This window comes from Podarcis bocagei, assembly GCF_964188305.1.
Source record: "Podarcis bocagei genome assembly, chromosome: 8".
NCBI classification, from domain to species: Eukaryota; Metazoa; Chordata; class Lepidosauria; order Squamata; family Lacertidae; genus Podarcis; species Podarcis bocagei.
In genome coordinates, this window is record NC_138133.1 from 75,739,864 (window position 1) to 75,765,480 (window position 25,617).

Below are 25,617 nucleotides of genomic sequence, written 5' to 3' on the forward strand. Positions count from 1 at the left end.
TTCTGATGTCTGGGATGCACCCAGTCTTCTTCGTTGCCCTGAATATATTTTCCCCTAGTTCTGGTTGTTTTGGAAAAATTAGCTCCCCTCAACACGGACACTGTTTTAGCTACCATCACGTGGAGCTGAAGAGGGTTCAGAAAGGACAACCGGAATGATCCAGGGGATGGAGCAAGTCCATGTGAGGAAAAGTTGCAGCATTTGGGGCTACAAGAGGTGACATGATGGAAAATGCAAGAGGTGACATGATAGAACTGTATACAATTCTGCGTGGCATGGAGAAAGTGGACAAAGAACAGTTTTTCTCCTTCTCTCAGAACATTAGAACGTTCACATCAAAATGAAGCTGAATGTTGGAAGATTCGGGACAGGAGAAAAAAGTGTTGACATTTCCATTCCACTTTAAGGAGCAGACGTGTGGAATTGTTGCGTGTCACATGTCTGTTTACATTCCAGCACAGCTTGCAGGGAACTTCCATTGTGTATAGCTTTTGTTATGTCCTGTTCTCTCTGAGACGACGAGAGAGACAACATGTTTCTTTGTCCTGATTTATGATTAATAAATCTGTAGTTGTAGTATGCTTCCACAAGCCTCACGCCTACTCTGTGTGCACAGTTCGATCTTCTGATCGTGTGCCCTGGCTGTGAAGCCCAGGTCCCTGATTTACGTCGGAGCAGAGGTGATGGTCTTCACAGCGGGATGGGACAGCTGGAAGGAGATGGCCCAGCTGGGGCTAGCCAGCTGGCCTCCCGGTCCTCTGCATGCCAACAGAAAGTAGTTCTTGACACAATGCAGTGATGGCTTTAAAAGAAGATTAGACAAATCCATCTAGTTAATAGCTATCAGTGGCTACCAGTTGTGATGGCTGTGCTCTGCCTCCAATCAGAGACAGAAATATTTCTGAATACCAGCTTCTGGGAACCACAGGAGGGGAGAAAGCTCTTCTGCTTGGGTCCTGCATGCAAGAAGATCTCTCTCTCTCTCTCTCTCTCTCTCTCTCTCTCTCTCTCTCTCTCTCTCTCCTTAAAGGTAAAGGTAAAGGACCCCTGACAGTTAGGTCCAGTCGCAGATGACTCTGGGGTTGCGGCGCTCATCTTGCCTTACAGGCCGAGGGAGCCGGCGTTTGTCCACAGACATGTTTTTCCGGGTCATGCGGCCAGCAAGACTAAACTGCTTCTGGTGCAACGGAACACCGAAACCAGAGCAGCGCACGAAATCTCCGTTTACCTTCCCGCCGGAGCAGTACCTATTTATCTACTTGCACTTTTTGGCATGCTTTCGAACTGCTAGGTTGGCAGGAGCAGGGACCGAGCAACAGGAGCTCATCATGCTGAGAATATCTCCTGTATTTTTCCTTCGCTAGCAATGAATGAGAAAAGGAATTGCCTCTTAAAATTAGCAAAGAGGAGATAAAATATTGGTGAGAATCTCATGGATAGAGTGTAGGCTATCTGACATGTGAGGTGGCCAAGAGGCGTTTGTGAGTCTCTTTTCCTTCATTCTGCAAATCATCTCAAAACGCTCTGCACTCTCCAGACTTGCCCTGGGAGTGCAGGCGTCTGGGTTTTTCTTTCTTTCCAGATCAGGCAATGAAGGTAGTCAGGCAGGCTATTTTACAACAATAAAGTAGCTTCAGAATCCAGTACCCATTAAAGGACCGCCAGAGAGTCCTGAGAATGAGAAGAATGGACGCCTCTTTGCAAAGGAAGAAATTGGAGGACAGAACTTGACGCATCACTAACTTAGGCCTATGCCACTTCCATGGCCCTCCCACTTTTCTTGTGTCTCCCCCGCCAAAAATAAAATAAAATCATTGACTAATAATGCATACAATACAATAGCACTTAAGATTAATATATGTAGGTTTATAATATGTTGAAGGCAACATACTGTTGTACATCATCCTTGTAATTCCAAAACATTAGGAACAGGTTTGTGTCTCTGTTTGTGATAGGGAAAGTCTATTTTTTGCCTTTGTAAAGCACTAAGGCTCTTTTTAAAGGTGCTTAATATATAATCTCCCATAAACAGAGAGGTAGATTTAGACATTCATTAGTTTCTTGCCTGGATCACTATTTTTATATTTGGCCCATTGTTTTCAGCACTTTAGGCAACACCTAAAGGCATTCCACTGCTTTCCCCTTTTTTATTTTAAAACAGGGATGGGGGACCAGCGGCCTCCAGGTGTTCTTGGACTCTAGCTCCCATCAGCCTCAGTTAGCACAGCCCACAGTCAGGGATGATGGGAGATGGAGTCCAACAACTTATGGACTACAGGTTCCCAGCCTTGTTTTAAAACAAATGCAAAAGGTGGAGAACGTAACAGATGAAAATTCTCATTCGACTGTGAAATTAGAATCTCTAAATACATATATATTTAAACATTTAAAGCACCCATGGCTTCCTATTTCATAAGAATTATATTTCTAATATTGCTGAAAGCAATGGATTTTTGTACAGCGGAGACCTCGTTTTTCTCCTTAGTCATCTCTCTATCCGAAGAGTTACAATTCTTCAGAGATCATAATGTAATATCTAAATTTATATTAATGTTTTATCACTTTCTGTCCTCTTGCAGCTGCGACATTTTCTTTGCCAGGGTGGCTGCTGTGCAGGGATGAAGGTAGAAAAGGTAGGAAAGTTTTAACTCTGAAAGTTAGGATGTTTTAAGGTAATAGAAGGGTCTTGCCAGGTAGAGTTCCTCTGCTACACTAGCCTCCTGCCAGGTGGGGCGCTGTTGCTTATAGAGAGGGGTGCAAATGGATTAGCAGAGCCAGTCGGACATCCCCATTGCCTCACGTCTCCCCTTCTTAGTAAATAACAATGACCCACTTTCTGGGAAGTTGCTGTAGCAGCTCTGTTCCACCTGCCCAGCCGCTTCTGGCATGAAACACACTAGTTAGTCCAGCTTTCTCAAGTAACATTTGGAATAGTAGGCTCTCCAGCAAGTGACTCTGACCACATTGGATCCATACCTTTAAAGCTGTGATACCACTTTAAACAGTCAAGGAGCACACACACCCGGAGAATTCTGGGAGCTGTAGTTTGTTAAGCGATCGCTAGTCCCATCACAGAGCAGAACACTGACCATGCTAATGGGAGTACAACATCTGGAGGGCCACAGGTTAGCGCCCCCTGGTGAAGTGGAGGTTCAAGCCATGATTCCTCCTTGGAAAGAACAGTGGTGTCAGCTCTCCTGTTGAAACCCTAGCTTGGCCTTTGGCTACGACTTTCATCAGACTCCAGCCAACACAGGAAATTTGAGGGGCATCCAAAACAACTTGGGGCATGAGATCGAACAAGGCTGTGCCGCAAGATCTTCCATCATAAACGTTAACACCAAGAGGAAAGCAAACGATCCCCGTAAGATCTTTCTGTCCAGCAACTGCTGGGGGCATTCAGCTGAGCTGGACATTTGAGCCTTTTGAGGTTCAGCTACTTCCAAGTCCTGAGGGATAAATTCTCATCTCTCTCCCTGCGTGTGGGGCTTTAATTGTGCACGTCCTATTAGTGCTAATGGGACTTGTGCACCTAAAGTCCTCTGTGTGAAATGAGTCCAATAAATCCAAGGTTACAACCTCATTAAAGGCAGAGTTGCTTATTTCATGTGTAATGGGCCTTCAGCCTCCATGATCTGGCAATTCGTGACTTTTACGCGTCTCCTTTGAGAGAATTCTTCAAGGTTCCTTGCTAATAAATATTTTTCACCATTCTTCCTAGGGTGACCGACCCCCTCGTGACTCTAGCCTGGCTTCACAATGCTTGCACCAGCTAATGAAACAAGCTGCTATCAGGTCAGCCAGAAATGTGTAGGAGCATTCCTGAGGGAGAGCTGGGCTTCACCAGCTTCTAATTTCCCATTTGAAATGGCTGGCAAGTCAGCCGCCCGCCTCCTCTACTTTTCTGTGGTGCTATTAGCTTTTGAAAATCCAGCAGCATTCAGCATTTTGTTGTTGACTGCACATGCCTTGAGGGAAAACTTTCTTTCCGCACCCAGAGATCTAGAGTTAAGAAGGAAAGGTGTCTCTCTGCAGATGGAAAAGCAGTAGTAACCTTGGCTTTTTTTTAAAAAAAAAAAAGCCCAAGAAGAGAAATTGTTTTAAAAAAATGTGACAGCTAGACTGGTGACTGGGAGTGGCCACCAGGACTGTATAACACCAGTCCTGAAAGCTCTACATTGACTCCCAGTACGTTTCTGAGCACAATTCAAAGTGTTGGTGCTGACCTTGAAAGCCCCAAAGGCCTTGGGCCCAGTATATCTGAAGGAGCATCTCCACCCCCATCGTTCAGCCCGGACACTGAGGTCCAGCTCTGAGGGCCTTCTGGTGGTTCCCTCACTGCGAGAACTGAAGTTAACAGGCAGAGGGCCTTGTCGGTAGTGGTGCCCACCCAACTGAATGACCTTCCATAGACATTTGAAGGCAGTCCTATATCAGGAAGCTTTTAATGCCTGGTGCTCTGTTGTGTTTCTGTATATTATGTTGGAAACCACCTAGAGTGGCTGGGGCAACCCAGTCACATGGGTGGGGTACAAGAAATATTTTTTTAAAAAAATTATTATTATTATTATTATTATTATTATTATTATTATTATTATTATTATTATTACAACTACTACCACCACTACTACCACCCCCAAATCGTTGATGTCTGGAGAGGCTTTATTACAAACAAATCAGGACCAAAACCCAGAACATTTGCAGTCTGAAAAGTTACAGGACTTCAGCAGGACCTCAACTTACAGGATGTGCACTGATTGGAAGAGAAGCAGTATGACCACCCCAAAAAGGTGGGATCATATATGACAACCCTGACAGCACCATGAATGAGCAAGAAAAATGGCATCTGCAGGGTTCCTAGGAGTCTGCGTTTACATCCAGCTATCCAAACAGCTGCTGCAGGGACAACTTGAGAATGTGAAGGAAATAGTGAAATACAATCAAAGATGGAAGACAGCTCCATCATTTAATTGCATTCCACTCCTGTACTTTCCATTAGGAGTTATGGTTCTTAGACGAGGGTGGGGTTTTCTTCGCTAACTGCCTGGGTTACTAGCACTCAAGGTAAGGAGAAGAGCTGGGTGTTAACATGCTTTGGTATAAGATTATTAACAATGAAGTAAATTCTTTGGTGCTGGCCAAAGTAGTTACAAGAGGGCTTTAAATGTGGAAAAAATGACCAAATTTCTTCTTTACAACAGTATTAAAGACACATCAGTGTGTCAAGTAAAACAAACAAGGATTAAACATACACTTGTCTATTTAATACAAAGTGAAAAAGGCCCACCGTTTGCATTTCACAACCTAGAAAGCAAATTCTTGCCACAAGAATTTAGATTTTGACTTGTTTCCCTTCAAGTGGGCTCCTTTTCCCAGGTCCCTTAGTTTGCAAATCCATTCACATGATGCATTAGGCTTTCAAATGAACGTTTCCCCCATTAATATAAGTAATACCCTGTGAACATTATACCAAAGTACCCAGTATTTCCAGGAGTCGATGGATGGGATTTCATCTTCAGAGCATCAATAAAGCTGACAAGAATGAATTTAAGTTCTCTAGTGCTGAAAAGCGAACTAGGGCTTTGCGGGGGTTGGTTTTTTTTTAAGACTCTCCTGGGTTGGTGTGTCTGGGCCTATCACACCAAGCCAACAGCATAGGCCAGGCCATCCAGTGGTCCTGCTACGCTGGAGGCCTTGTGTATTTTGGATACGGTGATCTCCCAGAAGCGAAGTCATTAGCAAAACAATACTGGCTTTGAACAAATGATTGCAGCATCTTGGAAAACTCTGCTGCCACCCAGCAGTTGCATGGCTGCATACAAACCAACTAGTTCCCGATTCAGCGCAGCCGTAGAAGCAAACAGGTGCAAGACACACACACAATCCGGCCTTCGCAATCTCCTATGGTCCAAGCCTACACACCTCCTGGTGTGCAGGAGCTATTTGGTTCAAATGTCGATGTGGCCTCCTAGACTATTTTCAGAAACCCTGAAGACTACCCCCTCTTGTCTACGAAGCCTTGGTTTTCTATTATAAAAAGCTTTAATTCCTTGCCAAATATATATAAGAATTTCGCTCTCAAGGTTCCTGGACGTGATTTCTGTAGAATGGCGGCACTCAAGAGCGGGGCACTGTGCAGAGTAACAGGATATTTAATCAGATTCAACAGTTTAGATAAGCAAGGCTGTAGAAACAGTCCACTCTGAACTTTGAAATACCACGGCCCGCTCTGACACTTTGCCAAGCGCCTGAGGTTTGCAAACAATTTGCATATACATTTACATAATGCGAACAATCTCTATAAAGTTAAAGGCTTGGGAGTTTCTGAGGGCGGAGGGGGGGGGGGGGACGACACAAAAAGTTTCCATTCTGACAACTGGATTTAACACTCTCACAGCTTTATCTCTCTCAAACCACTCCCTGCCTCCCTTTATTCCATGCGCTTGTCCCCTTTCAGAGTTAATTTGAATTAATCCCCTTTTGACATTTTTGGCTGAGAGCAAAAGCACCCTTAATTTCCCCAATGCAAAATAAATATATCCCCATCCAAAATAACCCGATAATGAATTAACACTGAAACACACCGAGTAATTCTACTTCTCGCCAATTATCCCCCTCTCCTTTTGAATACACAGGCTTTGAGGGGGAATCACTGAATATAGCCTTTGCAATCTTGCTATTTTCTTCCCTTTTTTTTTGCCTTAACCACTGGGAAGAAAGGTGTTTGCTTAAGTGAGAATTCTCCAGTGTTAAAAGCCACTTATGACATTTAGTCTATTCACATTTTAAAAACATGGTCATGGCAACAGCTAGGAAACAGCCAAAGGTGTGAGTCACCGTATCTACCAGAAGTGCCTGTTGTGAGTCCCACATTTTGGACCATATGATCTGCTATCCCATGATTTTTGCAAACAGTAAATGTAGCTGGGCAGTGCTGCAGGGCAAGACGACAAATTTAGATTTGGGGCTGTGTCATTAGCATTTTGTTCCAGCACCATTTTCCTGACTGCTATTTGTCCCACGGAAGAAAACTTTCAGATAACCAACTGGTATCTGTATATTTCTTTTCACAGGGGCAAAGAGAAACCTTCCCTCCTTCAATGCTGTGGTCCTAATCTGAACTGGGGTTCTCACTCATGGCTGCAGGCAGTGCTTTTTTCCTTAAAAAAATGTTTAGGGGTACTCTCATTTTGACTCAAGAAAACCACCATGTTGTAGTTCAAATCGGGAAAAATAAATACAGTAAATGGACAAAAGTACAGAGATTCACAAAATGTTTAGGAGTATGCGTACCCCTGCGTACCCCCAGAAAAAAAGCACTGGCTGCAGGTACTATTTTTTAATATATTTTTTTAAACCTCACAGGAGATCCAGTTCACAGATCTCTCCCAGCATTACATCCAAGCTGGCCCCTGAACTTTGGGTTTAAGTCTAGCAGTTTTCTTAACTTTTTTTTTTTTAATGCAAAATGGGAAATCCAGTTCAAAGTAGCCTCGGCTAACTCTGTTGAGAAAGGGTATTTCTTCTGTCCTATAACCTTTGTCATTGTGCAGAGGAAGGATTTTTTTCCTACTGCAACGGCAAGTTTAAGTGATCGGTTAGATCAAACACTCATGTGCGAGTTACAGTACGTGGCATGTAAAAAATCCTGGAGATAGCCGCCCAACAGTCAATAAGAGCACATGCTAAAAAGTTTAAAATTGGTCGTTTATTTATTTTAGAAGAGGGATAACTCTATTCAAAACACACGAGGGAGTCTAGTTCTTGGTTCATTTTGCAACGAACAATGGAAAATGTCTTAAGCAAAAATGAGCTGAGATTCAGAGCATCTCCTCCCTTGGGCAAGAGACTGCTAAACACTTCATCTTCCTCCCTAGTTGTTGTGCTCTTGAAGTGCCTGAGCCATGAAGAGTTTGCCCAGGTTCTGCGCAGTGAACTCCTTGATGTTCTGGCTGTAAGTATTAATTTGACCTGCAAATGAACAAAAAGTGGGAAGTGGGGAAGAGAAAGAGAGAGCGAGAGAAAGAAAAAAAATTAAAACTGTGAATTCATGGCCCTAGAGAATGTCCTAATATTCCATCCCATCCCACAAACATTCTCTCGCACTTTATAGCATGACCAAGAAACAGAACTCGAGAAACACATTTGCAGACAGGAGCTAATATATGTCAAAGACCTGTCAAGTTGGATAGGAGGCAGAAGTTAAGAGACTGGGAGAGCCCCCAAATTTTCTCCATCCTCTTCCAAATATTTGGCCTCCCCATCTCCAAAAACATTTTGCCACACACCAAGAAACAGAATACCAGCATATAGACAGGAGCACCACTGAGTTTTAGAGGGTGAAATAAAAAGGGGTTGCCATGAGGTAACCCAGGGATCAGCAACCTTTTTCAGCTGTGGGCTGGTGCACTGTCCCTCAGACCATGTGGTGGGCCGGGCTATTTTTTTTGGGGGGGGATGAATGAATTTCTATGCCCACAAATACCCCAGAGATGCATTTTAAATAAAAGGACACATTCTACTCATGTAAAAACATGCAGATTGCCGGACTGTCTGCGGGCCAGATTGAGAAGGCGATTGGGCCGCATCCGGCCCCCGGGCCTTAGGTTGCCCACCCCTGAGGTAACCTGTCCCTTGGGCTGAAAAAGGGCCCCCGGTGTGGGTGGTTGTGTGACATGTGATGTTTTCTGCTGGCCTACGTGGCTCACATTTGTTTGGTTAATTGCTCAACATGAATTGGAGGTTTGCTGTTAAAAATGCAAGGTTGTGTTTGTTAGAATCCTATCGAGGCAGCAATACTGTATGTAACATGCTCCCAGGACTATACAGGATCCCACATTATTTGATACGCTACAGGGATTTCTGGGAAGGCTATGAAGAGAAAAATTCAGACTGTTTCTCTTCGACTATGCTTGCCTCATCCACCTGACATTTTGTGGGTCATGTTTTTGTTAGTTCCCTCACATTATTAGTAATTTCTCGAGCCGGCAGGCTGTGAAGGCTTTGTCTGAAGTGCTGTACAAATCAAAAAAAGTGTCTCCACCACCCCATTTTATTATTATTTTTGTACGCACTCTGCCTCTACAGTTCATTTCTCTAGCTAGTCAGGAAGAGCAAAAGAAAGAGAAAGAGAGAAAGACAAAGCCGGATTATCAAAATTAGAACTGCTTAGCAGACTAACACACTTCCAATTTAATGCTCTACTTTAAACAGTTTCTAAATGCCTTAGAAGCAAAACCACCCAAGTCTCAGCTTTGATCCCCAGCTTAATTCCGCGTGCATTAAAATAGTGAACGTTTTCAGGTCTTTTCCTGACTCTGCTAAAAAGAAAAGCATTTTGGCTGAAGGCTGTTAGAGCGTCAATTGGCTGCTGCTTGCTTAACTCTAGAAGATGGTCGAGGTACAACCCACCAGAAAACAGACATAAACCGAAGCGTAATTTTTTAAAAGTAAGAGCTGGGGTGTGCTTTATCTTTAACAAGCACTGGGTCGCTGGGAGAATTCATTACCAGAATTTAAACCATACCCATTTGCAAACAACAACAAAAGGGGGGGGGGGGTTGCACTACATGGTTGCACTATAAAATTGTTCACTGTGTGCTATTTGTGAAAAAAAGGGGAGCTGCAGCATTTTTTGTGCGCATTAAATTTCACTCCAAATTTTGTTATCAATGTGCCATCCTCAGCCCTTGCTCTTGAACCAACCTGGGATAGGGGATAGACCTGAAAACATAGCATCATAGGAATGTAGAGTTGGAAGGAATTGTCAAAGTCCAACCCTGAGATTTAAGAGTCTTGTGCTCTACTGACCAAACTACCAAGGTGGATAAAAATCTGGGTGCTTGGCGGGTAGCTTTCAAACCGCTGATGCAATTAATAGAAAAAGGTCCATGTTTCTGCAGCATGAAAAATGGTTCTCTCGCCTTGCCTGTTCACCCCCTGTCCATTTCACAGTGTACTGTCCACCCTTCTGCCTTGAGCTGGGATTTGTCTGCCTCTTTTTTCCAAAGGCAAAATATCAAAGAGAGAAAAACCGTGCACTACCTGTTGCATCTCACTTTGGCCACGCCACCTTGGATGAACAGGGAACAATGTGAAAATGCTTTTAATCCCAAACACTACAGGCTCAGCTAAACAAGGGAGGGCAGCTCAAGGAACTACTATTAAAACAACTTTGCATCCTTCTGGAAAGAAGGTCGGCAGGGCGGCGGGCAGGCTAGATCTGAAAATCTTGCTGGGATCACCAGCCTGACGTTAAAGCTCTTTTGTGTAGTTCCAGGACATGGTATGAAGGCACAGGATAAAACCACCTTGCTAGATGGGGAACATGATGCCTGGAGCTCCATGGAAGAAAGGCGGGGATATAATGAAACAGAAACACACACACACACACACACACACACACACACACACACGTTATTATGGTTCCCATTTGGATATAAAATCAGGACTCACTGCCCAATGCTGCATCTACTTTGCAGCATTTTGTTGATTCTCATGAAAGCATGCAGGGCCGTTGAAGAGTCACAAAGAAAGAAGAAGGCTGCAAGTGTTACCTGCAATCAACAGCGAGTCCATCCTGGGAGGTGGCTGTGGCGGCTTGAACAATTTGTTCATGTCCTCCTCCGGAAGGGGGGGCTCTCCCCTACTTTGACGCTGCAAATTCTCTTGCTGACGTCTCTGCTGGTACTGGAAAAGGAAAAGAGAAAACATGGTGGTAAGACTCTCTCATCCAAAGGATTTCTCTGAAGAATGCAGAGGAGCTGCCTTTCCATATATTGAGCTTACTTCACGCAGCTTAAGCCGGCTTCAAAACGTTCCATTTTGCTGGCACAAAAATGCTGTTAATTGTTGTTGAGCTTTAAAATGAAGTGGTTCCCACCTTGTTTCCCCCCAGGCTAAGGAACATGGCAGTTTCAACCCCTCTCTCACTGGGTGATCCATCTACCCCACCTAAATCAGCAATGTGGTCTACAAAAGAAATTGGATTGGGTTTGCGGGGTGGGGTGGAGGGAGAGGCCATTGCCTAAATTTGCATCACTGGAGATGCTGCTGGACTGGGGGCCTAATCACCATTTGGTCTGGCCCCAGAAGCTTCTGAAGCAAAACAGGCTTCACTGTGTATGCTGCAAAAAGGACTACAGTGGTACCTTGGTTTATGAACAACTTGGACGAAGAACACTGCAAACCCGGAAGTAGGTGTTTTGGTTTGTGAACTTTGCCTTGGAAGCAGAACATGTTCCGCTTCCTGTTGAGTGTGTTCCATTTGTAAATTGAGTCCCCCGCTGCTATGGGAAAGCACGCCTTGGTTTAAGAACGCTTTGGTTTAAGAATGGACTTCTGGAACAGATTAAGTTCGTAAACCAAGGTACCACTGTACTGAGACTCAGATGCCACCCAAACTTGTGCCCAACTCTCTGGATTCCGAGAAGTTCAAAAGCAGAACGCAGAATGGGTCCAAGAAGTAGACATTTATGCGAAAATCTTAAGTCCATCTATTTTTTTCTGAACTGGGTTTTCTACTGCCAATTTTGCAAGTCGGTAACTTTTACCATGGGATCAAGAGGCGGAACATTACGATTAGCAGAGGAGGGGGTGGATATTGGGTGGGAATACATAAAACTCTGCAAAATCCTTTGCATCCCAGCGCATGTAACAACTCAATAAGGTTGGAGGAAGGAGGGGAAAGTGGTACAGTTTGCCGTCTGTTTGAGAAAGACTGAACAACTGTTCTGGCTTTAGTTATGTAAAGCATGAATCTAGTAGCACTTTCAGAGCAGCATTTTCAATACACCTTAACCTACTTATTTAGATGCAAAAATGGAGCAACTGGCAGCAAGGGAGAAAAGGCAGTTAGCAAAACATTTATTCTCAATCGTCTCTAATCTTTAAAGGAACAATGGTGTATTATTATGAGCTACCTAGGAGAGCAAAAGGTACAAAAACCTCTGGTTTGTGAAGCATTCATAATTTGCTGGTTTTTGCTGCTCAAATGGCATTTTTATTTATTTATATTTTAAAGCTGGGTTTCTTAAAGCTTCTGACTGTTGAGCAAAGAAATGTGTGGTGACATTTTATTGCTGGATAGCAGAACCAAAATACATCCAGATTTAGAAAATGTTAGCAAATAAGAGCTTAAAGATCTGTATCTCAGACAGCACGAAAGCCGAAAGAAATCGGGGAGAGGAGAGGAGAGGAAGAAGAAGATGGATATCAGATACATTTGTTTTTTATACTTTGCACTGAGTAGGTGCATTATGTACCAAAATTGCTTGCTCTTGCACAGAACTGTTCTATATCTTAGTAATGAACAGACTTGAGCATGGTGCAATGAGCCACATTTACAGCAATTACTGTATAAGTTAAGCAAGAACTGGTGGGGTAACAGTCCTGGATTTCTACCACCACCCCTCCTTCAAATCACTTTTTCCATCTCCAAAATCTTCTCATAAATTTGCCCCTGCAGATTTATGTTGGCAAGCGAATGAGCTGGAAGGAGCCATAGCTCAGCCCATGCTCTGCATGTAATGAGCGTCTAGGATACAGAGATTAGATTTCCGAACAGGGTTGTGTATTTAGGGGATGCAATTCAAAGATCCTTCAATTTGCATCTATTACAGAAGCCACATAATGTGTCATTTCACCCCCAAACAGATGTGATTCAGCCCCCCCCCCCCAAAAAAAAACCAACCTGGTGTTTCTGCTGCTGCTGCTTGCTGGTGTTCCTTAGATAGGTGTTGTATTTGACAATATCCTGGCTCATCTCATCCACTCTGTCCATCAACAGCTGCAGGCTCTTTCCAAGGTGATTACTGAAATGCACAAAGAGAAATGGCACGGTAAAGGTTTGCAGCAGTGACGACTGGACACAGTATTTTGCTTCTGCGGGAATATTAATTGATGCTTCTCTGTGAACTCACAGCAAGTTTAAGCCCACTTAAAGATCATTTAGGAGAACAGCTCTGGTAATTTAGCTCATGCACTAAATAAGAAATAGTTGAGTACGACCAACTGGGCTTGACGCATCTCTCCCAATGCACCCTGAGCACCATCAAGTTAACACCGTGCGCCACCTCTGTCAGGCCCAGAGGTCATCAGAAACCCTAAGTCAGTGTTGGCCAGACTTGGCCCTCCAGCTGTTTTGGGACTACAATTCCCATCATCCCTGACCACTGGTCCTGTTAGCTAGGGATGATGGGAGTTGTAGTCCAAAAACAGCTGGAGACCCAAGTTTTGCCAACACTGCCCTAAGTGGTCAGTGGTTACTTCAAGGCCACAGCTAAATGATAAAGCTCCTGATTCGATCCTTGGCATCTTCCGGTAGGACGGAGAGATCCCATCTGAAATCTTGGAGAGCGGCTACCAGTCAGTGTAGACAGTGTAGACCATATTGAGCTGGGGGGGGGGGCAATGATCTGGTTCGGTATAAGACAACTTCCCATGTTCCTGGCTTTGTTACACAGCTCACCAATATCCTATCTCTCCTATGTCCGCTCTCCAATTACACTCTTATTATGCTCAAATACATTATTTCATGTAGCCCAAGGCAGGATCAAGAAAGTGACATCACCCGATTCTTGCTCCTAGATTGGCTGAACTCACAACCTGCCCCCAATCACAGCAGCCTTATAAGATCAACTGTCCCATGCTGAGAAAGTATGGTTTTTTTGTTGCTGCTGTACCGTATTTTAATTGCTTGGTTTTCTAACTGTTCTCTTCCCCCTCCCACTGCACACGGGTTTATTTATTTCATGCTTTTTATTCTTTGACTGTAAGGGATTTAATTAAATCATATTTCATGAATACTGTGATCCAATAAGGGGGCTCCAGCCACTTAGTAAAAGGAGAGTAAAAAGCTAAAATTAAACTAAATTAACTGGGATTCAAAACAGAACCAGGTATGCCTCAAGAAGGAAGCTAAGGCTGCTCCGCACTGTCCCCTATTCACAGGATATTTCCCTTTAAAAACCAATTTCCTGCTCAACCACCTGAGAATCTGTGACATTGCTTGCTTAAGCCAACAACTGATTTTCTAGTAACAGTTCATCTCCCTAAGAGAGGGCCTCAAACAAACAGCAAAACATTCCCAGGACTCAATAATATGTAGCAGTATTCCACATTTAGTGTTCTTTTCTTATTGTACCTCTTTCCCCGTCCCAAACTGCCTTTTTAAAAAAGAAAAGAAGGTAGGCTTGTGGGCAGGGTTTTAACCTGATGCAACTAAGGCAGAAGCACAATGACAACAAGTGTCTGTCCACAAGTAGAATAGACTTCCATTTGCACAACACAACTTTTCCTTCCTCTTGTACCTGCCATGCCCCCCCATTCTGCTCGAGAGTAGATGGGGGGGGGGAGAGGAAGAGGACATCTTGTTACTTAAGCATTATTGGGTGTGCATGTATGTCAAGCTAAGCCTTGTGCACACCACCCAGTTTTGTAAAGGCCTCACTGTAAAATATTCCTGAATCCCATTCCCAATAAAAACACAAAAAACCAAGGGGGCTCGTTGAAAGTTCCTCCTGAATTAGGAAGTTGTTTCTAGCATAAAGGGAAACTTTCTTCTTCTCCTCTGAAGGAAGGAAGGGGTTGCACAACTAAATCCTGGCTACACATCAATATAGTGCATGCCGCTAACTCAACTAGCAGGGCATGGAAAACTAAGGAGCAGCTCCCCACAGATGGCAGGGATAAATAAAAGCATTTTGGTCAGCCTGTGTTACTGGAGTGGGTGGGATAGAGACACTGAAATAATTAATACCAGCCTGAAGGGGGAGATATGTTGAGAAGGAAAGAGATAAATGGGGGACTCTTTTTTTGGAAGAGAGTGCTTAGGGACAGGGGTGGGTGGTTTTGCTATGAACCCTGTGCCACAAAACTACTAACAAGGCAATTCTGCAACCAGGAAATACGAAGTGTGATGCCTAGCAAACTATTAAATAATATTCAGTATGTAAGCTGTTCAGGGTGTGTGTGCTGGGATGGGGATTTTGGTTTCTCGTTTGCTTTCTCAAATTACAACTGTACGGTCTTTTTTTTGTACTTTTCTTCCAAAACAATAAATATACAGTCGTACTTTAGAAGCCAAATGCCTTGGAACTCCTACGTTTTGGCTCCCAAACGCTACAAACCTGAAAGTGATTGTTCCGGTTTGCAAACGTTCTTTGGAACCTGAACGTCCAGTGCAGCTTAAGAATGTTTTGGAAGTCAAATGGACTTCCAGAACGGATTCCGTTTGACTTCCAAGGTATGACTGTATACAAAAAATAATAATAATTAATGGGTTAAGCTTTCCTTTCCCACCTTTCCCCAACCTCTCCTTCCCACACCTCCCGGTTAAGTGATGAGGCACATGGATCCTGAAGTATACAAGATGCTGTTCAACAAAAAGAGCAAAGAGGTTTGGAAATGACGCACTGCATTTTCCTTTCAAAGGAGCACTTACTTGCTTGCGAGACTGAGCAGCTCATGTCTATCTGCCACTCCCGACTTCTTTTCCAGCTCCCAAAGAAGAACGTTGATGAGGTAGGAATTCTTGATAATGATCGGCACCTCTTCAAACATGTTTTCAAAGGCGATGTTTGCTTTTTTCAACCTGCAGAGAGAGGTCCCCATAACAAACTTGGCATGCTTGTGCATTGTTGATGGGTTCACCTGGATCGAGGAAAAATACTCCGCAGGTGACTAAGGAGAGTCCCAGCTTTTTTTTTTTTTTACCCTTCCAATTCAGCAAACAGTCAAACTTTTATAGCAAACTTGGGAAAGCGTGTGGAAAACCCTTTTCAAAAATTATTCTGGGAGCTTGTGAAATACTTGCGGGAAACAGAGAGAAGCAAATTGGCTTGGATTCTAAATACTGTACAGTACAGCAGTAGCTTTCAAAGCAAGAGTACCTTTTAAGCTCACTAGAGGTCCCTTAATGAGGAAATCAGTAATGGTGGAATAAATGGCTCTGTCCCAATACTGATCATTTCCAACTGTATGCAGTTGCCTGAGTGTATTGGGAGTGTTCTAGGGCCATAGTCTTTAGCAGACCTGGTTAGTATTCTGTACAAACTAAAGAGGATATGCCCCCAAATCCTCTGCAACAGGACCTTTTCAGTGGTGGCACCGCAGCTTTGGAACACTTTCCCAGAGAGGTTTGCCTGGTATCAAGTTTGTTGCCTTTTATGGTTCAAGAAGAAAACACTACCTTCTCCAGGCTATTTAGACCTCTAATTTGAATTCAGATCTTACCTGGACAGGTCTGCTCTTGCTTTTGTTCATTTTCACTTATTGTATTTGTTAAGTTGCACAACAACCTGATGTTGAAGTTTTATACGCTTAACGTCAAGATGCTATAATAAGGTCCAGTAAAATCTGGGTAAAGGTGCTGGATTGGAAAAAGTTTCTAGCAGGTGCCCCAAAAAATTATATAGCAAGGGTGCCTGTCTAATATCAATAGGTGGAGAGTTCTAAAACACAGGTTCCGCCACACTAAAAGACCAACAGCTTGTAGTTAGTGAATGAACATTATGTGGCACCTGTAAAAGATCCAAGTGATCAAGCAGAACACACACAGAGCAAAGCAATCCTTCAGGTAAGCTGATCCAAATCTGGCTTTACGTGCCAATTTATGAACTTGGTCTGGTAGCAAATGAACATCCAGTGCACATCTCGGAGCATGGGGTGTGAGGTGCTGCCAGGATCTAACCCTGTCAGTAATTGAGCTGCAGATTTCTGCAATAGCCGCAGTTTCTGAACCAACCACAAAGGGACCCCCACCTAGAGTACAATGCACTGACAATCTTGACTACTGTGGTCAAGGTATTATGGCCAAGGAACAGGTGGTGGAAGGAGTGTCATCTTGGCCCTGCTACTGTGGGTGCCCGGGTCTGTGGGTGCCATGCAGCGTGCATGGCTCTGGCACTGAAATTCGTGGGTGCCAAGCCCCTTCATGGGGAATTTTGTGTGTGCTCGTGTCCACTTGGAATCTACTTGGAAGTCTACCCAATTACAAATCAGAGAGGCACCATCTCTGTTGTCTTTTTGCAGCCTAGTGAACACCTTTCTTTTTCCATAAGACCTTCAAAGTGGAGATTTTTATCCTAGCCTGTACCTGTATACAGTGGTACCTCTGGATGTGAACGGGATCTGTTCTGGAGACCCGTTCGCATCCCGAAGCGAACGCAACCCGCATCCCTGGATCTGCGCGGGTCGCAACTTGCCGCTTCCGCACATGCACGTGACGTCATTTTGACCGTCTGCGCATGCGCAATCGGCGAAACCCGGATTTAACGCACTCCGTTACTTCCGGGTCGCCGCGGAGCGCAACCCAAAAATACTCATTCCAAAGCTACTTCAACCTGAGGTATGACTGTATTTGTTTTTATATATGAATTGGTTTTACATACATTCTTATTGTTAAATTGCTCAGGATGCTTCACAGGAAATGGCTCACAACTGGAATGAACTAAAATAAGATTAGCCAATATCTGAAAATGTTTTCTGGGAGGGTGGTGGTTTCTTTTGCAAAATTTTAAGGTAAAGGGTAAAATGATTATTTCTCCCCATTCTTTGCCATTTTGCTTATATTATCTTCCCAACTTTTCTATTTAATTTTTAACTCAAACAATTCTTGAGACTAGGAAAGAAAAGGACAATCTGTTGGGTTTGAAGGTGGGCAGAGTGCTGTGTAAATATTTGTTTCACAAATTGGAGAATGAAGTGTTGGTTCCATCCTTTTAGAGACTGCAAAAACCACCAGTGTGTATTTGAAGATGGGGGGAAAATGTGGCAGAATAGTAATTGGGTTTCCTTTTGAGAGAAAAAAAGATCCCTTTGGACGTTTTGAACAACTTAAAAACAACGAAGAAAATGCAGCATTCTTCTTAATCTAATACATAATAAAAAGCAGTATCATAAGAAGAACGTGTTCTGTAATGCCCATTAAAACACCATCTCTCAACGAGAAAATGTTTTGGAAAGCATATTTACAAATATATATGAATAGTTTATTTTTCAACGTTTTTCTTTAAAGTGGGGAAATCTGTTTCAAGTTCTCAAAATGGGTTGACATGCAGGAGGAGGACAGCTGTTTGGGCAGGGGGTTGTGAGAGAGAATGCTGAGATAGAATTAAATCTCCTTCCTGAGAACAAGGCAATCTTTTACCCTTTCTGTCCAATATATTTTCACATTTATTTATGTTATATTATTTTTATTTATTTATTGCATTTATACCCCACCTTTCCCCCAAGGAGGTCATGTCCATTGTTCTCCCCATCTCCATTTTAACCTCACAATAACCCTGCCTAATGGGCCAGGGTGTGAGAGAGTGACTAGCCTAAGTTAGTCACCCAGTGAGCCTCATAGCTGAGTGAGGATTTGATGTCTGGCCCTGATCCAACACTCTAACCATTGCACCACAGCAGCTCTCAATAGCTTTCGAGTGGTTGAGATCTGGCAGAATGTCCCAACTTAAACCTTCTCCCACTCCGTGTTGAGGCTCAAGATCCTCCAGGTGGGAGCTGGAACCCAACATCCGAAAGTCACTGATTCTGCACCCATGTTATAGACCCCAACATCAGGCCCCTTTTTCTACTTGAATAACAAAAGGCAGCCATCAAAAACACACTGCCCTTGGCTTTCTGCACAGATGGCTGAAGGACTACGAGGTGGGCGATTCTTTGGGGTTTGAGCCATTCAGAAAAAGCTCCGCGTCCATTTCTGGCACAGGGCTAGTATTCAATTCAGATTCATTAATAATCCAAAAGCATCTTTAGGAAGAACTTCCTGACAGTAAGAGCTGTTCGACAGTGGAATTTGCTGCCAAGGAGTGTGGTGGAGTCTCCTTCTTTGGAGGTCTTTAAGCAGAGGAGTGCTCTGATGGTGTTTCCTGCTTGGCAGGGGGTTGGACTCGATGGCCATTGTGGTCTATTCCAACTCTATGATTCTATGATTCTATGATCTAATAATCACTCTCTCACACATGCACCAGCCACATGTACAGAAAATACAACAGAAGAACCCATTTCTAATCAAACAGATTTACTGACCTGGGGCTCTAAAATGAGCCTGATTCCCTAGTCCTAATTGTCATTAAGCTCCTAATCACACCACTAAAATGCTTTGTGTTTTGTAGGGCAAATGAGGCTCCACATCTGGAAATTGCTGGTAAATTGTTGCTATTTAAAAGATACGTGATGTGGGCTATTTGCAGTCATGGAACCATTCTGGTCCAAAATGGAAAACAGCCATATCATCCTAATGACTGGATAAAGAAGATATCAGTATATGAGATCATGGGAGCATACACTCAGTATTTCCAGAACTGGAGATACAGAGAGAACGCTCAAGACTAATTGTCTGGAGAAGGACCTATGTAGACCAGTTCATGATCTTCTAAGTTGGAACAGTTACAAGAGAAGACACTGCTGCCACAAAGATTTCATAACTCAGCACTCAGGCTCAGAACCTCCTCTCTTCCCTGCTCAATTTCGTTTGCCTTTAACGCTCATCTTCTGTTTGGGATGACAGAGTGCAGCACATCTTTCTGCGGCGAAGTAAATGCTGCATTCTTTAACCCTATTCACCTGCGGAGGCCTCGACTATTTGCAGCTACTGAGAGAGTACATGCATCATCCGAGGCTGCTACAGGGCTTTGCTGCGAGGGATTTCATCTCTTCGCTCCCTTTTTCCGCCACCCACATTCCAAAACATCCCCTCACACTTACGCTTCTGGAGAGAAATCCTTCTCTTTGCAAACCTCCATCAATTTAGGTGTCAGCCTGTACGCTTTTAAGGAAAGGTATCCGTGGGCAGTTTTTATAGGATCTGAGAAAGAACAAGAGGAAAGCACAAAAGATACCAAATATTCATCAACAGCACTTTTATCTGAGCACTTTCCCCTGGGCAGGTTTCATTTCATTTTTAGACATGTTTCTAAAGTTTTGCTAAAGAGGATTTTTTTTTTTAAGTCAACTTTGAGGAACATTGTAATGCAAACTGCATTCAAACACACCATGCAAAGTCTTTTCCAAAGACTCAAAGCAGCAGACCAATCAATAAAAACGTTTAACAGTGGAAACAGATCCCTCCAAATGAACAATTGCAAAATCCGCAAATCTTTAATAAGGTAATCAGCAAAATAAAATGAAAATAAAAATCCAGATTAAGAGGATGATGAAAAAAGATTTCCTGTAGACTTCCTTCAGGGAAGAATCTTAATAGTGGAATTGGTGCACAATAGGGGTGGGGTGGGGGGTGGAGAATCAGCTCTAAGCCTTCACCTCTCATGGTGGCTGGACAGGAGAAATCTGTTGCTGGGAAATGTTACTGGGCTCAGTGTCCTGGGCTCAGAATGCCAAGTTCTGCACCTCCATACAGCTGTAGCTAAGACTATGCTGCAATTCTGTTATGAGGTGCACAGACTATACCACGGGGATTCCAGTCTTTAGAGTTGCAAAGACAGGCCTGTCAACTGTATGGGCAATGCTGGGTGACAATTCATCTGTTTTGCACCCAGATGGGCCCAGGTTTGGCCCAAGTTATCTCCAGCTAAAAAGAACAGGTAGCAGAGGATGGGAAAGAGAGATGTGTATGGCGAGAGGTTGATTAGACTGGGCTAGATGCACACATCGCCTGTCACTGTGTAAGGCAGCGTCTTATGGTTTCTTGGTGATAGCAGAATAGGGTCTTTTCTTCCCCAGTGGCCAGAAAGCAAAGATATCTGTGGTTTGCATAACTACTGCCTCTTCCATATGCCTCACATGCTGCTACTAAAATGCCACAACAGTTTTGAGTTTGTTTGTTTTTTTAAAAAATAACTAATGCCAAAAGCACCTTATCAATCCATGGATATTTACGATTTCCCCCCACAATTTATGCTCTTTCTCTACATAAGAGACTTCTTCCTTGGAATGGCTCCTACATGGTATTCAGCCCAAGATTACTGAATGTATGGCCTACCAGGTGATAAAGCTGTGACTTAACCTGGGCTAGTTTGGACAAGGTGTGTGTTAAGTGTGCTACATGACCAAATGCTCTTCTGTCATAAACTAGTCCATGCATGTAGAAACTTAGCACTGTCAGGGAGAAACCTGGGTCAGAACATTTATCCCTGACATCTAGTTTCCAACATGCGAGCTGGGGGAAATTGCATGGGAGGAACTCTTAACCGTTAAAGTCTCCTACTGCAGTTTGAAGTGGCACAAGCCAGGTACCAGTTTATTGCCTCTGTAAAAACTAGACTTACTTTACAGTGACAATGGAATAGACCTCCTGGGTCCTGGCCTCAGACCTGCACCTGGTCTGGCAAGCTCCTGGTATTCTATTAGGAAAATATTTATTTAGGTAACTGTTTCCAGTTGCATTCATTTTTTTTTTTAATGTGTACATAGTTTTCATGCTCACATGCTATCGCGAAGAGCGGAAAAACTGTATGAATAAAAAAAACCTATTTAATCTCTGGACAAGGAGCTTAACATCTGTAGCAAGATAGCAGCCGAGGCAGGCTTGCCAAATAGTAAACTCACTTTTTTTGGGAAAAAAAGTTAACATTTGTGTTGTCTGAAACGGAACATAGTAAAACCTTTAGCAATCAGTGATAAAACGAAAACCAAAATAGACTGAAACAAGTGGAAAATTCATCAAGATCTGATGATGCAAAGTTTCCAGCCAGTATAAGTATACTTTAACAACTTGTTCTTTACTGTAATCCAATTGTTAACATACTGAAACAATTTTGGGGCAGCTCATAAGATTGATCGTATTCATTAGTATTTTTTCTGACAGATACTCAGGACGTTACATTCGCTTCTCAGCTGGAAACTATATGCGAGCCTGCCAGATATGGCAAAACTGTGAGTGTTTGGGGAGGGGAAGGCTATAAAGCTGTTAAATTGCCTACGGTTCTGATACAGCGCAGAACATCTGGTCTGGAGAGCTTGAGGAAACGCCATTAAAAAAAAAAAACCCGGCAGAAAAGAAAAAAATCTTTGTGCTACGGAACAGGCCAGGTTTTGTACGCTTCTGTCAGATGCATAAAAAGGAGGGGAAGAAAGGGGGGGGGAGGAATACTTGGCAAGCTGCAGGATGATTGGTCAGTCACGTACGGAGCCAGACGCTCTAGCAAGCAGGGTTTGTTAAGACATCTGGTCGAGTTCCACCAGCCGCTTCCACGACGGAGGGGAGAGGCGGAGGGATAAAAATGAAGCAGCTACCCTAGCATTCCAAAACGTACACATCAGGGCTCTGATAGCAAGAAAAATAAACAGAGAGAAGGAAACCCTGTCTAGACTTCGCTGCTGCTGAGGCTGCTGCAGACACAGGGTTGGTATTTACTTGCAGAAAGCCTGCCAGGGCCGCTCTTGCAGGCGAGGAGGTGGGGGAAGGCAAAAATAGCCGTAATAATATTGGTGCGCGCGTGTAAAATAATACAGGAAGCGGCACACTGACCGTAAATGAGAACGACAGATTCCTCAATGGCGTGCTGGTAGCTGAACTGGGAGTCCAGGAGGGCACGGGTGACAAAGGAACCATAGTAGGTGGACTGGTACCAGCCGACGTGAAGATGGTCGATGTTGACGTGGCGGAGGCTCCTCATCATCTCCATCTGATACTGAACTGGAGGGAGAGAGAGAAAATCAAGCACTTTAAAGGAGAAGCTCAGATTTGCATTACCCAATGTTGGTGAACAATGCACCGAATAAAGGCGATTTGCTACTGGTGGTAGAATGGGCAGGAACTTGAACCAGGAGCATCTCCAGACTGCACAATTGAGAAGGAAGGAGGAGAGTCGTTCTATTCATTCCTGGCGTGTTTTTAAGACGAACATCTCTCTCTCTTTTTTTGAATTAGGCTTGGGCAGGTCTGCTGCCTTGACATGAGAGATCTAGCAAAAGAAGTGGGGGTTTTTGCTCTCAATATTGAGGGATAATCTGCAACTCAGTGGTAGAGGACACGTTTTGCTCGCAGGAGATCTCAGCTTCTGCCCCTGTCGTCTCCGGTCATTGGCCTAGCCTGTTAAAAGGTTCAAGAAGAAAGTGGGAGGGACGGACCTTTGCTAAGAGTCTTGTGAGCTGCTGTCTGTCAGAATGCAGATAATACTGCAGTGATGGGAAGCAGGCAATCTCCCTAGGCTCTGCTGAAGGACCGAACCCTGAAGGTTCAAACCCCTCAGGCTCCTTCAACTGCCACCTAGCAGAAACCGTTTCATCTGGCTGCAGCACAGGGAGGCACTGTTTAGACCAGGATGGCTTCCATTTAAGGAGGTCATTACCAAAACCCTGCCAGAGTGTGCTACTTTCCTCTTTCCCTCTCATCCTTTTTCCCTTTTGCGCCACATCTCTTAGATTATAAGCCCGAAGGCAGGGAATGTCTCGCCTCACTTGTTATTTATGTCATATTAAGCTGCTCTGGGAACCTTTTCCACCCAAAAAGCAGGTTAAAAACGCTTTAAATCGGGGCTGGAGAACCTGTGGCACCTCCCAACATCATTGGACTACAGCTCCCATAGTCCCTGACTACTGGTCTCACCGGCTGAAGATGATGGGAGTTTTAGCCCAACAGCATTAGAAAACCAAAGATTCTCCATCTCTGCTTTAGACAAGTTCCTATTGTGAGAGTGTGCCGATCGAACAGCCTTCCCCATCTGTTAAAAATAACAGCTTCCCTCAAGTACGCATTCCCGAACATGTCAGAAATATAGGATATTGCCTTTTCTTACATGGCTGCTGCTGTTTTTAACCACTGCAATTTTTGGCAGCTTCTTAGTCCCTCTCGCTCCTTTAGTTTTCTCCCAGCTCTATGCTTAGTTCCAGCCAGCATCCTAGACAGTCCACTGCTGCCTCCTGATCTGACCTAGTTATTATATATGCTCCCAGGTCAGGCCTGTGTTTTCACCCCAGCAACACCCTGACTGTTGTGTAGCTTGGTGTCCTTGCCCGTCCAATGCAACTCTCTTTCAAGTCCAGCAGCTTCCCCTCTCTGCTTCTATTCTCATTCCAGCCCAGCTTGGATCTGAATTGACCTTGCTACAATCCGCCCTTGTGCTCCATCCCATTATAGTCCAAACCCTGGTCAGGATTCCCATTTCAATTCCGCCGTAAGCTCCATTTCCTACTGCCCAGTCTTTCCCTCCCCTCAAAGAAATCCTATGAAACCAGTTTTGTTTTATTCACAGTAGATACTTGTTTAAGATGTACCTGTAAAGTATATGTGCAGGGTGCATACATTTGTGCTAATCAGATCTAACCCGGGTATAGTGGTACCTTGGGTTCTCGAACTTAATCCATTCTGGAAGTCCGTTCGACTCCCAAAACATTCGAAAACCAAGGCGCGGCTTCCGATTGGCTGCAGGAGCTTCCTGCACTCAAGCGGAAGCTGCATCGTAAGTTCGGCTTCCGAAAAACATTCAAAAACCGTAACAATTACTTCCAAGGTTTTGGCGTTCGGGAGCCAATTTGTTCATCAACGAAGCCATTTGAGAACCAAAGTTCCACTGTAGAAGCATAGGAATGGGCGGGCAGTCACATCAACAGGAAACCAATGTTCTCATGGCCAGGTGGGTGGAACTTGTGGAAGACGCTGGGAAAACAGTAACACTACTGGCCGTGTGTTGAAAGTGCAGGACAGTGGTTTTCATTGAGTAGCGTGTGTCTACTAAAAAATACTTAAGTTCAGAGGGCCCTCGTGCAAATTAGTACTGGACACAGATATTCAGCAGGGAAATCTTTATTAGAGTATAGAGTTAGAGCAAGTGTGGGGGAACTACCACATTGGCTGTCCTGTCTGGGTCTGATGGGAATTGGGAGTACGGGCATACAATTTGGGACCGTTTACATGCTTAGATACACTTGGCGGTGCTTTTCTCACTGGTGTATTCCTAAGCTGACCCTTAGCTGTGTTTACAACAGAAAATAAATAATGAAATCAAATAATGAAAATAAATTATGAAATCAAGCCCTCTACAACAGGGGTGGGTGGGTGGTAGGTAGGTAGACCTCTGGTTGAGCTGTAGGATATCAGCAAGGGGCCCCTTCTAACACCCCACTGTTTAAGGATGGCAATGCAACAACCTTTTCCACCTCAAGTAGCCTGCTGGCATGAAGAAAACCAACCAGGTGCATATTTTTGAAAGAAAGGACTGTGAGTTCAGATTGGATCAGATTCGGGGGGGGGGGTGTCTCAGAATATGCTCAGAGGCATCCTGCTATTTTATTCTGTGTACTATGGGCAGACCCACACAATACGTTTAAAGTACAGGATTCCCCGCCCCCCCCCCAAAAAAATCAAATGAACTGTAGCTTTGTGAGAGGTTATGTGCTTTAAAATTAAATTTCCATTGAATATGCTGTTGGTGTGACCTATGTCTTTTGCACCTGACTCCAGTTGGAAGGTCATGGGATTTGGGGGGGGGGGGGGCGGCACACTTCAAAATATCTCCCACAAGCCTGAAGCCTACACAGACCTGTTCTACAAAACTTAGGAGGCCTAACGGCTACAAGGAACTTGGAAAGAAGAAATCAAGGTGCGCGTGAATAACTCAATTTAAAACAGGCAGTTAATATTTTGCGGGGAAATGAAAGAGGTAACAGAGACCTAGGGACACACATACACACTCAGGAAAGGTCAAGATACAG

At 43.9% G+C, this 25,617-nt stretch overlaps 1 protein-coding gene and 1 long non-coding RNA gene across 2 annotated transcripts in view; one reads left to right on the plus strand and one right to left on the minus strand.

Annotated features, from left to right (window-relative positions):
- Window positions 1-7,693: 7,693 nt before the first annotated feature.
- Window positions 7,694-25,617, minus strand: part of EIF3H (eukaryotic translation initiation factor 3 subunit H) — a 72,259-nt gene continuing 54,335 nt past the window's right edge. Inside the window, exons 3-8 of the mRNA XM_081204977.1 lie at window positions 22,433-22,600; window positions 19,711-19,810; window positions 15,443-15,592; window positions 12,692-12,812; window positions 10,557-10,689; window positions 7,694-7,971 (exon numbers count right to left, since the gene is read on the minus strand). Of these exons, the coding sequence (XP_081061103.1) occupies window positions 7,874-7,971; window positions 10,557-10,689; window positions 12,692-12,812; window positions 15,443-15,592; window positions 19,711-19,810; window positions 22,433-22,600 (770 nt within the window). The 3' untranslated portion in view covers window positions 7,694-7,873. The remainder of the gene's footprint in view (window positions 7,972-10,556; window positions 10,690-12,691; window positions 12,813-15,442; window positions 15,593-19,710; window positions 19,811-22,432; window positions 22,601-25,617) is intronic.
- LOC308593185 lies at window positions 15,603-17,760 on the plus strand. The gene is made up of 2 exons (XR_014010825.1): window positions 15,603-17,091; window positions 17,348-17,760. It is a non-coding gene; the product is annotated as an uncharacterized lncRNA (long non-coding RNA).